The 13,230-nt window shown below is 39.7% G+C and overlaps 2 protein-coding genes across 3 annotated transcripts; both read right to left on the bottom strand.

Moving 5' to 3' along the window:
- Positions 1-450: 450 nt before the first annotated feature.
- snx10b (sorting nexin 10b) lies at positions 451-5,215 on the bottom strand. The gene is made up of 5 exons (XM_032558776.1): positions 4,998-5,215; positions 4,816-4,916; positions 4,610-4,711; positions 4,224-4,433; positions 451-4,044 (listed from the first exon to the last, which is right to left on the bottom strand). The coding sequence occupies exons 1-5, from the start codon at positions 5,088-5,090 to the stop codon at positions 3,933-3,935; spliced, it is 618 nt and encodes a 205-aa protein (XP_032414667.1). The 5' UTR covers positions 5,091-5,215; the 3' UTR covers positions 451-3,932.
- Positions 5,216-6,152: 937 nt separating this feature from the next.
- Positions 6,153-11,872, bottom strand: cbx3b (chromobox homolog 3b). Of its 2 annotated transcripts, none has more exons than XM_032558778.1 (5): positions 11,649-11,872; positions 11,137-11,277; positions 10,888-11,044; positions 10,173-10,321; positions 6,153-7,393 (listed from the first exon to the last, which is right to left on the bottom strand). In XM_032558778.1, the coding sequence occupies exons 2-5, from the start codon at positions 11,274-11,276 to the stop codon at positions 7,273-7,275; spliced, it is 567 nt and encodes a 188-aa protein (XP_032414669.1). In that variant the 5' UTR covers position 11,277; positions 11,649-11,872; the 3' UTR covers positions 6,153-7,272. The 2 variants fall into 2 exon arrangements, with proteins under 2 accessions (XP_032414669.1, XP_032414668.1); XM_032558777.1 differs by having other exon boundaries at positions 11,634-11,871.
- Between the last annotated feature and the right edge of the window lie 1,358 nt (positions 11,873-13,230).

The following is a 13,230-nucleotide window of genomic DNA, read 5'->3' as shown; positions in this document are numbered from 1 at the left end:
CTGTGCATTTTTTTCAGTGGTCGCAATGCTGTATAATACGTCTCACTGTCCCATTATCGTACAAATACTCTTGGTAGATACTTATTAAATTATCTCTTTAGATCCCACTGCCTTTCTGTTGCAGGTGCAGCTCAGTTTTGTCTAGTATCGACTCATCTGGGTTCCGCAGAATTGCAGTCAAAGAGATTTAATATCTTAAATTGTGCTGAGCTGCTATTGCTACTAATGGATTCTGTATAATGCAGCACTTAAAATGCATGAGCAGCCGCTGATTTATCTGTAATTTGCCTCCACTGGAGCATATCTGCCTCAGTGCACCCGTTGGTTTCTCAGCTTCCTACAGAAAACTTTATTGGGATTTCATGTTGTTACATCTCTGACTCTGTCCAACATAAAGATGGACTTTTATTTGTTGTCTGTAGAAAGAAAATACAGCAAGGGAGGATGACACAGATTTGAGATGGGATTTATTAGATGTAGAAACACATATGATGTTGTGGTATGAGGCAGACACTTCTCTCAGAGAAGGCTCATCCCTCTGTCCAATCTTTTACTATTTACTGTTAAACTATAGTCATTAATTTCACACTAAAATAGAAACAAAGCATTTGTTGTTTTTATAGAACACATTCTCTGATGATTTTACTGAATCACTATGTTTTCAAATCTCTTGCACCTCTATAGAGGCTCACACAATGTTTGTATAGCAGCGGACCAAACTGTTTTTAGTAGTTACTGGTTTTACGGCAGAAGAGCTTTGCTGACAGATTACAGTAGCCTGGAGTTAATGGCCGGTATACCAGAGTCACAGACCATTAAAATTTGATTCAATATTCCCCGTCAGGCTGAATGAAACCCAACAGTTTCAGTCCTGAAATGCTTAAACATTTCAATTCAGACATTAGTGGAGAAACTGGCTGCTAAATTTTAACCAAAAAATATTCTTAATCTTAGTTAATTCTTTATTTCACAAGGGGGGCAAATATATTTCCACATCCATTTAAAATCTGTCTTTAAGGAGAAGAGTAAGAAGATATGAGGGACAGTAGCGTGGTGCGGTTACAAGGTTGAAATCCTGGTTGGTCCCTCCTAGTGTGGAGATTGTATGGTGTAATACTGCATTTGTTTGTTCTCTCCAGATACATAACTTCCTCTCTGAATCCAAAAACATGGCAGCTAGGTCTCTTGGCCAATAAACATTTATCTGAATTCCTTGAATCCTTGAATTTACCTGAGGTGTTTGACTTGTGTGTGTCTCTGTGCTGTCTTGTCTGGGAGAAAATCACCGACTCCAACCACAGCTCTGCTCGGATTGGAAATGTGGAGAGAAGTGACAGATGGGATCTTTTAAGTGTTGTATGTTTTCTCTAAAGTCATTGATGACTTGGGTTGTTAGAGGATGTTAAAATATGCTGTATCTTAAAACAAGAGTTGGCTAAAAAACTCGTGTTGGTTGTTCAAGTTTTAACGGGGAAAAAAACTTCACTTATTACAACATCTTGAAAAGAACATGTAGAGTACAGGTTTTTTTTTCCACTTCTGCTAAATTGGACAATAATGGAATTGGAATAATGAATCAGTGTTTCACTTAACCTTTTTGTTAAGATTCCTAGTTGAAGGTCTAATACTTTAGTTTCGATATGAAACAACATACACTATTTATATTTTAGCTTTAGAAACAATAAGCTCAAAAACAGCTAACAGCTAACCTCTTTATGAATAATCAGATAAAAGAACTGTCTTCAGCACACACTCAAACATTGGTCTGATTTTTTTTTTAACAATGTGTACTGTATTGTAACATATGCACACATATATGACAAGATATCCTTAGAAAAGAAAGGCTACCTGCACCTCTTCTTCCTAATACAAGCCAGTTCTGAATTTATAATGAACTCCTCAGCTGCTGCACAGGGAAACAGCTAATCTACGGCCTATGTAAGGCCTATGTAAGGCGAGAACCTACAAACTCCCAACAACAAACCAAGTTCCAGCAATCGCCATACATTATCAACTGGGTTTAGATTATTATATTGATAGATCCATTCTGAAATGTCTTTGATCTAAACTGCTGCAGCTTAGCTCTAATTATACATTTCAGGTTTGTGTCCTGATTCTCTTCACCTGTTTCAAATCTTTTGGCACCTCAAACAAGTTTTCCTTCTAAGATGTTGTTTATTTTACTCCATCTTATAATAACCTCTACAGCTACTTCCTCATAGCTGCTGAGAAACTAACATTCCCACAGCTTGATTGTGAGTCCGTGTAGGAAGATGTTTTCAGCATGATTGTCTCTTCTAACCATACTAAAACTAACCTAAAAGCCCCAAAACAATACTTCTTCTTATGGGAATCAAGCTCTGAGTCACACAACATGGTACAAATGTTAGGAAAATACTCCTTACAATGCCTCAAATACAAGGAGACACACACAGTAGCAGAAACAGCTGCAAGGAACGGTCTCAAACTAACACAAAGCAAGGCAGACAGATTAAAGGAGCAGCCTGTCAGCACAGCTGGCATTTGCTCAGCAGAAAGCAATGTTTCCTGTCTTACTGGTGGCCTTCTCAGACAGGAGTGAGTCCAGTGGGAGTCCAGAGAACCTCCTGCCCGTCACACACCTGACAGGGGTGTGTGTGTGCAGAAACTCTGCTGAGACCTTATTAAACATGTCATCCTGCTAAGCACTGCAGTGGCCACCAGATGACAAGCTTCCCACACTGGAGACCTATACCGTGACATCAGGCTATGACTGCTAGACATATTATCCTGCTATTGGGACATTTTCTTGGTACGAATGAGCAAACTCTGTCATGCTTCTGTCAAAATTAATTTATAAAGCTACAACACACAGTTACAGCACATGCTTCCGAGAGATAAATGTATAAAGTGTGACAACACTGCCACCCACAGGCGCAACATTACTACACATTTTCTACCATGCACACAGTGTAATATCACAATACAACAAAACATTATGGATAATTTTACAAAAGCATTCATACCCCCGAATAAACTTTTTCACACATTTTGTCACTTTCGGCGACGTAGTTAAGTAATCTAGTTGACACACAGAAGTAAAATAAGTTGTTTCAGAAATAGGAGTCTGAAAAATGAGCTTTGCACATTAACAAATTGATACTTTTACCCATTTTTTCCCCCCAAAATAGCTAAGTAAAGTCAAGTTGGATGGAGAGTGTTTATAAACATTCTTTTTCAAATTCTGCAGCAGATTCTCAATTATTTTTAGGTTAGTACTTTGACAGGGCCGTTTTGCCACATGAACATGCTGTGGGTATACAGTATGTTTAGGGTTGATGACCTGCTGTAAGGTGAACCTCTACATCAGTCTCAAGCCTCTACCAGTTTTTCATCCAGTATTGCTGTGAATTTAGTGCCATTCATCTCTCCATTCAACTCTGACCATCTTTCATGATGAGGATGTTGTGTTTGTTGTTATATTTAGTGTTTGTTTGCTTTTTTCCACCATGCATTTTGTTTTGTATGTGGTTTTATGACTTCATCCTGCTGTAAAAAATAATCAAGGGGTATCAGAGGAAACGTGGCTGAATATAAGCACACGCTTCACTCATCTCACATTTTTCAGTTTTTGTCGGTCTGCAACATAACAATTGTTATGTCTGACGTTATACTATAAGACACTGTGAATAAGTTCTAGTGGTGTGAATATGTTTTCAAGCCATATTTACACAGCACACAAATGGAAGCTGAAATTAAAATAATTACTGATTTTGTGAAACTGGCTTTCCAATTAGGACAATGCAAATTACACAAACGTGAAAATGGTTCAGGGAAAGGTAACAAGTTGCTTTTCCTAAAGTGATTTCACATCCAGAAAGATGAACATGAATCAAGTAAATAGACTCGAACTTTCATTCAGTAGTTTTCAGTTTTCATACAGAACCAGGCGATCAGCTGAGCATCTCCTCTTGGCAGGTTCCCCTCAGATCAAGGGTAGCTGCACTCCTTGACTTGTTTAATGTCAACTCTCTTGTCTTGTGCCCTGGATCTCTGCACTCTGAGCTGCAAAAACACAACAAACAGCAACGTTTACCACAGGTTAATCAGGTGCCGTGCCCTAACTTGTTTAGCATCAATCATTGCCAAACAAGTTTGTGTTAATGTGTCGTAGGTTCTTGTAAGAGCAGTGTTTCCGTCTGGACTTTCCCGATGAGGCAGTGGAAAATACAGTGTTACATTACCTATCTGAGTCAGAGTCACAGAACACGCTGAGGTCCCTCTGCAGGTCCTCTTCTGAGTGAAATCTCCTCAGGCCGCAGCTCTGCACAGCCTGGGCCACGGTGAAGCTGGTCTTTCCGGCAACACAAGCCTCCATTTTGGAAATGCTCAGCTGGGACTGAAGGAAAAGATGCAGGCAGCTGTCGGATAACACCAGATTGCTCTGGAGGATTCTGAGAAATGAAGGAAATGAACAAATAAGGATTTTCCATGTGTGGCATAGCGTGCCGCCTGGGGATGTGAAAACATCCTGTGGTCTGGAGCTGGTGAAAACCAGTGCACACCAGTTGGGTTGAGTGAAGTGAAGTCTCCAAACTATAAATGTACTGCCATGTGAGGTTGTTCTTACTTTTCCAAAAACCTCTGGAGTCCTTTCATCCGATCTGCAACCTGCTGGGCGTTGTTCAGACTGAAGAAGGGGTTTTTGGGTGGAAGGTGTGGTAGCTGTAAGCTACAAAACATGCAGGCAAAGGAGAACCATTTAGGACTTCAAGTTTAACATGAAAATAGAAACCTTTGTCTTTCTGAGATTTATCAAATGACATATTTACTCACAGTAGGAGAGAATTTTCCTGTAATTTCTGTCTGAGCCACACAAACTCACTGAATCTCCTCCTCACTCTTGAAGTCTTCTTGGTGAAGAACACACTGTTGGTCTGAAAACAGGACACAGCAGCAACACAGTTAGAACAAGGAAACAACATAAGTGAAACTATCTTCTCTACGGTTGTACTTACATGTAAACAAATCTCATAGTCCATGTAGGCATGCCAGAAGTCATTCTTTTGTATCCGCGGGTCTCGCACCCAGACACTGATAACCTGCTGCATGGAGACGGCAGGAGAGATCCTGAGCTGAACTAAATGAACCGTGTTGTGAAACAAAGAGGAAGGGTTTTATGAGTAGACAGAGGAAGTGCAATGACAAGCCCAACAAAAAAGAGGAGGGGAGGAAATTCCCATGCATTCCAAATCCTGTTTTGCCTTTTCTTTTATTGGCATATGTGTAGCTTTTTTTTTCTTTATCAAATCACATTTCAAAGAAAACATACCGGATTCTCAGTACTTTTAGTTTCTTCTCTCATAATACAAAACATAGACAGAGCTCAAAGTCAGTAAGCTTATCCCTGACACTGATAGTGCTGTGCACAGCATTGTGCTTGTGCCTTTATTTCCACTTCTACTGCCGAGGAGCAAAGGTTTCCAACTATAGTCACGAGACAAACAGAAGCCGTTCCCCGAACTGTCAAGTAAAATCTATAAAACAGTACTGTATCTACAGCCTCTTTTGGGAATTTCCAAAAGCAGTCATTTGACCTTTTCACATTTTGTCACATAACAACCACAAAATTTAGTGCATTTTAATGGAATTTTGTGTAACAGATCAACAATAAGTAGTGTTTTATTGGAGCAATAGAAACCTTGGCTGCACCATTCCAACACATAAATATGCCTTGATCTAAGTAATTCAACTGTACCTCAGGGTGTGTTTAGAGGTTATTCTGCTGGATAAAGGAGATTCACTCCTTAGTTTCAAACAGGTTTCCTTCCAGGGCAGCCCTCTGTTTTCTGACCTGCTCCATCAGCTGACATGCATGGTTCTGCTACTACTGTTTCACTTTGTGGTTGATGTGTTCAGTCATGTGTTAGTACGTAGCATTACACACGTAGGCCAAGACGATCAATTTTGATCTCACATCCTCTCGTTTGGGTCCCCAATATAGATTGAGAAAAGTTCCCTGAAAAGGGCATGATGGATTTCTTTTTTCTGTTCTTATGTACAGGCCCAGATTAGTAGAGTGCTTGAAAAAAGGCTCTATGCACCAAGCAGTGGGTCAGGAAACATGTAAAGCTGACGCTGGTGCGATGAAGGCGTTTCAATAAGTGACAGAGTTATAAAAAGTTTTGTTTATTTGCAGACTTCACAGATTATGGTCAACAGTTACAGCAGAAGGTGTGTTTAAGGTTCAGCTGGGTGTCCCATAACAGTCATGGGAGATATGTAAAGTCACATCAGTGCCATCAGAACAGTTATCTACTACAAACAGCTGAGTCATTCCAGCAGCGACTCAGCTCTGTAAATGTACAGTCTCTTAACTAAAGTGCTACATTTAATAACGGGTGCTCACAAGGTAAATATTAAAAGGAGTCAAACTCAACTTATTCAGAAACTTAATTCTACCAGGACGTCACTTTGGATGAAAGAATCAAAAAAGCGTAATTGTAAATTGCAGTAGTTTTTTCACTGCTGCCCCTCCCCCACATGTTGCTGCACACTTCTGATCAACTGGCAAAAAGAATGCTAATACACCTAAATCTCGTAAAATTGTAACCAAATCAAGAGCATGTAGCCCTGTAACACACAGGCTGCAGATTGCTGAATTGGAAAATATTAAACATTTGTTTTAATATTTTAAAATAAACTTAAAGAGTCACACAGACAAAATGATTTCTTTTTGTTAATTCACGCCACACATATTAACCCCCCCCCCCCCCCAAAAAAAACAAAAAAAAACCACGGTTAATCTTTACCTCTACACATGTGGTAAATATGCACTGACCTGCAGTTAGCTCACTCTGCTAACATTAAACTTCAAGGTACCTAGTGCTTTAATACAGAAAAAAACAAACAGTATCTTAAAACAAAGCACAACCACAGTGACCGAGTCTGCTACATAATCACAGAAAAGGAATGCAGCAATAGTTTAGTCAAAATTAAAATAAAAATCAGCTGTTCTGAACTAAAGTTAGCTTTAGTCTCCATTTTGGTGTCCTCAGAGGTAAAGTAACCTCACTGAGCACCGCAGAGCTGGCAGTGCTTTAAACCCTCATCCCCCGCTGAGAATCTCACAGCTGCCAGAGTGGGAAACTCCACCTGCAGTGGGACGTGATTTCATGCCGCGTGCCTTTAATGTCAGCTGATGGAGGACACTCGATGGAGGAGAAACTAATCTTTAGGTGGAAGTGCAGCTGCTTATCCACAGTCCTCAGCACACATTTTATTTATTTATATTTACTGCTCGCCCTCTCCACAGTGCCAGGTCAGCTTCTGCTCGTAGAAGTCAATGACCACCTGGGGACATCTGGCACTTGCTTCGCGAGCCGACATCAGGGCGACCTCGTCGGAGTTCTTCCTGTGAGGGGAAACGCAGGACAGTGAAAATGCTGATTCAGCCTTCTACTTCTAAAATCCATGCAGTCAAGCTGCAGCAAGTTTTGTTTTGTTGGTGTCCTTATATATATACACATTTTTTTAAAGAAGGAGGTTGATGTTTTAGACTTACTTGAATATTTTGGTAATATTTTGTGAAGCAAAGACCCAATATCTAAAATTACCATAAAAAATAAGAAAGCCTCAACAAAAGAAGTCTACTGGTTTACAGTAAGACATTTTCAACATGTTGTTGAGAAAGACAGTTTCCCTTTCTTTTCTTTTTTTAACTGCATTTCAACTGGATTTCTTAACACAGAAAAGTGAATGATTTTTCAAAGTCCACATATTTACTGTACTTCTAAAAGTAACTTTGCTATCAGTAAGGAACTTTGATGAGCTTGGTGACCCAAGTCAAGAACAAAAAAATCTCTTGAGCTAAGTGAGAGGTACTTTTGTATTATGTATTAGCTATATTATTAAGTGATTTGATTAACTAGTGGGGTTCCAACCAAATCTTAAAGAGGCCCACAAATATGCCCTTTAAAAGATCTCTGATGACATCTGTAAATAGTTCTGTACAAACACTCCCTCCTCCGTTTCACTGCACTGGAAAGATGTGAGGAACCTCTGAGAAATGAAGTGTCAAGCTGGTTGAAATGGAATATGTGAAGGATTTTAGAGTCTGTCTTTACTGCTAATGGTTCTTTAACCACATATTTTTAAAGAAATCTAAACCCTAATGTGGAAAACTTTCGAATATATACCAAAAGTAGATGCTTGGACATGTGTCAGCTTTTAAACTTTTTTTCCCTCTCCTCTTTAAGTTCACTCAAGTGAGCTCAAATTGAACCAATTGACTTCTTGTGGGCTAAATTCTAATGTTTTTCATATGTGCAAACCCACCTCAAGTACGTGTGAACTGGAAAAAAGACGTTTTAATATAAAGTTTTCACTTAAGAATTGTATAAATTCTCATGCAAAAAGTGTCTCAACATAAAAAATAAAATAGAATCACCTCAACAAAATACAAACAACTTGCTCTGGCTGTTGAGTGTTTTAAAATTAATCCCGATCTTGGTCAATGTTTTTGCTTTTTTAGCGATTTGCTTCGGTTGGATTGGGTAAAGCAAAAATGTTTTCTGTCCTCATGGGCAGACATGAGAAAAAAATCTGTGAAAATCAGTAAATCTCTCAGACCCAAACAGTTGGTGTCAAAGTGCCATCAACTGGGTCAAATTTGTCCAAATACACCTACCGTGGTACACATTTGCATTTCACCTGCATTTAAAGTTCAAAACTGGCCTTACTTACGGCCAGCAGGCTCACATAAATGCACTGAAGGAATAGATTCTGATGTTTACAATCAGGACATCAACAATCAGGTTATACTGGCAGATGGACTGCAGACAAAGCGACATGAGTGAAAGAAGTTAGACTTTCCAGCTGTTCTTTCTCAGTTTTATTTGCTTGTCGTACTTTTTGCTCATTGAAATTATACCATTTCATCTAAGGCTGAACACTACCTGCCTCAAAAAGGGGAATGGACATGAGGAAGTAACGATGACGTGTAACTGACTGTACAGTCACACATTATAGGAAGTTAACTGTGTGGAACAGTCCAATAAAATAAAAACAACAAATCCCATCTGCTGTGGTCAGAAGGACTTTCCAAAGTTTTGAGCTGATTCCAGCTACAGGACATTAAAGCCTCTTTCACACCTGATTAAGACCAGTATACAGCTTCCATTAACATTCACAATTCGCTGGATTGCGGCAAAAAAAAAAAAAAAAACACAAAACCCATTGTGTATGATTGAAGTGTGACTCCACTGTGCTTTTAGTTCTAGTAATTGTCCCCTCCCCTTGCTTTCTTAGCCATCCCACCACAATGCCACAAGTATCACATCTGCAGTCCAATGTATTTGATTTTAACTGAGCTAAAGCAGATTTAAATATGGTAGTGCAGGGCGATAAGGCTGAAAAACATATGACATAACTGTTTCATAAAAGTTGATTTTGATAATTATTGATTTTTTTCTTTTAAATATCTGAAATACTGCCAAACTGATGACGTCATCTTTCTTGCTTTATCCATAATTTCCTCTCGAGCTGCTGTACTCATTTCTCCCTTTCACTCTACACCATTTTATAAAAATATTTGTAAGCAGTTGGGTAAAATGGGGGCAAAACCTGAATCTGCTGCTGAGCGAGTTACTCAACGAGTTGTTGCTGGGTAAACAATGAGTGAGATAGTTGATGCCATCCATTTTGCTTAGCTGGGCTGTGACAGGCTGAGCAGCTAAAGGCTTCCCTCTGCCAACGTCCCCTAGGACACTGGCAGGTCTAGATTGGAGTTCACTGAAATGAACAGATGTATTTTCTATTGATCTCGTGTCCACTGCAAAATATATTGCCCAGCCATAAAATATAGTATTGCAACAGCTTCTTGATGAATGGAGTTTTAGTCTTCTGTTATTAGCCCTATTACCTGCTATTTGCACACATTTCCCTCCTTTGCATCCCTCCACATTTCTACATGTAATGCCTGGTGCTCTTTGACAGCTTGATTAACACATTTCACATTTCCATTGCAACCTAGAAAATAATAATAAAACGAAAATCATAATTTCCTTCATTGTCCCAGAATGCCGCTTCTATGTGCTTGTAATTTTCCACCAGCCTCAAAGTCTGTTCTGCACTTTTGGATGTCAGAAAATAAAAACACTTTTGACGTTGTAAAGAGGAAGCTGAGAATTTACCATTTGACTAAGAACATGAGCTCTCCCTTTCGGTCTGTGGAGCCGATGATGCATTCAGGTTCGAGGTAAGTGCTGAGGTCAGTGGGGGCGTCGGATTCATCATCTGGCTTTAGGACGCTGCTATTCTGCTCCTGAGGCGTCACATGGGACTACAGCGGGAATAACAAAGACAAATATGGAAGAGGAGTTTATAGAAAGCGATGAGAGATTAACACGTCTGCCAATGAAATGGGTGAAATAAGTTTCCTTATACACTCTGCCTTTAAGCCAAAGAAGACAAATTGATAAATAGATTGATGGATAGGTGACATTTAGACAATGACATAGGAATAGTTTGGGCCTGAATATATCTTTCTATACTTTATCGCATACTAGGATTTTTAAAAAATAATTTTTACATAAAATTGCATAATTTTCCAGAATACTCATGTTATAACTTGTATATTTTTTTGTTCTTGCACAGAAGCCAGTTATAAAAAGTCTGACCCACTTTCACTTTCTATCTGTTCCAAAACCAGCCACCGTCACACGTGTTTCAGTTCTGCTGTAGCAGGAACAATATCTGCCAGACTGGTCAGCTGATCAGACTCTTCTTCCTCAATTGTCTTCAAATTTAAACAGTGCTTAAAATACAAAATACTGACGCAGTGCTGTTTTTCCTTGCTCACATTAAGGAACTTAACATGGAAACATGGATGCCACGCTTTTAACTCACGATTTCCGTCTCCTGCTTTGCCATTTCTTCTTTGGGAGTGAACTCCTGCTCACTTTGCTCCTCTTCAGCCTCCCTGGATAGATGAGCGTCTCTCAGAAACTCCTCAATGAGCCCGGGACAGTCCAAGTTGTCCTCAGGCTCCCACGTGTTTTCTGCACTGTTGGTTACACGCAGGAGGAGGGAGTGTGTTTCACGATCATGTGAACAAACACAGACACTCACTGACAGGTTCTGCAGTGTCCCACTCACTCGGTGAAGCCTTTCCACTTCAGGAAGTACTCCACTCTGCCATTAAAGATTCTCCGCCGAATTATTTTCTCCACCACAAACTCTTGGACTTCTGTAGTCTCCTCAGTCTTCCTCTGTTTGGCAGTCTGCTTCTTTCTCATCCTGTACAATTTAGGAAATATATATATATATATATATATATATATATATATATATATATATATATATATATATATATATATAGTAAAGTAGTTTCTATCAACGCAACAGACCCTTTGATATTTGCATAAAAACATGGCAGAGATCAGTATGCGGTGTCTTTCTGACAAAGATTTAAGCGCGCCGTCGCTCCACCTGCTGTTTCAGTACTCTTACTTCACTTCGGCACACAACATGTCAGCATCCACATATTCACGCCAGTACTTTATATACGAGTCTGTTTCTCAGACAGCAGGCTGAATGAATGAAGCAGAGACAGTGCGCTAGACCACATAACACAATGAGGAACACGGACGTACGCTCTCGGTGTTTACTTATTCTCTGCGGACAGTGTCTTCCGCGGTGCTGCTTGGCTTGCTTCTGCTTCTGCTTTGTGCGAGTCGCAGCGAACTGCACGCAAAAAGCGCCGTCGACGCCGCTCCGCGCGCAAACGGGTCGGCTTGCTCTTTTTTATACGCTCGATAACAACTTTTTCATGAATGAGTTACAATTAAAGATGGCCGTTGATGCTCAGAGGAAGTGGTTGCCAAGGGAAAAGGTCATGCCAGGGAAACCGGGAGGAGACGACGGGGACGCGCACACCGCCGACCAATCGGAGGGCAGTCCGCTTCTCCTGCTGTTGCGTCCCCGTCCGCCGGAGCGGAACTGCCCTGCCACCCAGGGGTGTCAGTTGGGTACCGCAAGGGGCAGTTTTCTGACCAATAGATCTTTACACGTACATCCACATGCATACATACACATATATGTGTCTATGTGCAGTGTTATACATATAAATACTTATTTTTGTTAGTGTCTAGATTGTCGTTCGCTGGAGATAGGCACCAGAACCCCTCCCGACCCCGTTAGGGACAAGGGTGTGCAGAAAATGGATGGATGGATGGATGGATGGATGGATGGATGGATGGATGGATGGATGGATGGATGGATTGTCGCAGGTGTTAATTTAAAATTAAGGTGGGTTAAAATAAGGCGAGGTCAAACAATGCACAAAATATCCAAATACAGTCAACAATGAATAAAAACTGAGGTAAAAAAATAAAAAAATATATAGAAATTATATTAAACAAAAAAATATGAAGCAAATAAAATAAGAATGAAATTAAATTATACAGAAACTGTGATTCATAATATTATTGTACAATGTTATAATATATAATTAATTAATAGTGTGTACTCCTTCAATTTAATTTAAATATGTATGTATATAACACACACACGTACTCCCTCCTCCCCCCTCACAAACACACCCACACACACACACACACACACACGCACACACATACATATATATACAGTATATAGTTCGCTGGAGATAAGTATATAAATAACCTCTGAATAATTTTACTTAAATTAATTTGTTTGTAAATATATATGACTTGCAGTCAATTTCTTAGTCAATGTAATTAGATATTCCATAAACTTGAGATTTTGTCCGACTTTTTTAATATTGTTTTGTCATGCACTTATTAACTCATGTTTCTAAGTTTATATTGTTGTCTGCGAAGAGGTCTGCTCCCCTCACACTCCTGAGCGCTACTGCGGAGATCTCAAGAAAATAAGTGTCGAGAAGGTTTGATTGGCAGCTCAAATTTAACCAATGAGAAACGCCAGCACTGCCAATTGGTCAAATAAGCCTCATTAGCATCCCACCGTGCCCAGTCCGATTTTGTATATTATTTTTGTAAACATCGCTAAGGGGCGCTGCCTAACTGCTTTGGAAATTGTGGTCCTTTGCGCAAATGCTCTTTTGCCTCTAATAGGTCTGGATTTATGCATGTGATCCTGGCAGTCAAACAGCTTTTCTCTGAAGGTGGCCTAACAAAGGAATGCTTTGGATTTCCCTCTGTTTCCAATACAATTTCATCCTGAAGGAAGAATTATTCAACAAGGAGAGAA

Source organism: Xiphophorus hellerii, chromosome 3 (genome assembly GCF_003331165.1).
Source record: "Xiphophorus hellerii strain 12219 chromosome 3, Xiphophorus_hellerii-4.1, whole genome shotgun sequence".
Taxonomy (NCBI): domain Eukaryota; kingdom Metazoa; phylum Chordata; class Actinopteri; order Cyprinodontiformes; family Poeciliidae; genus Xiphophorus; species Xiphophorus hellerii.
Note: the sequence above shows the minus strand (reverse complement) of the source record. Positions and strands in the feature narration are given on the sequence as shown.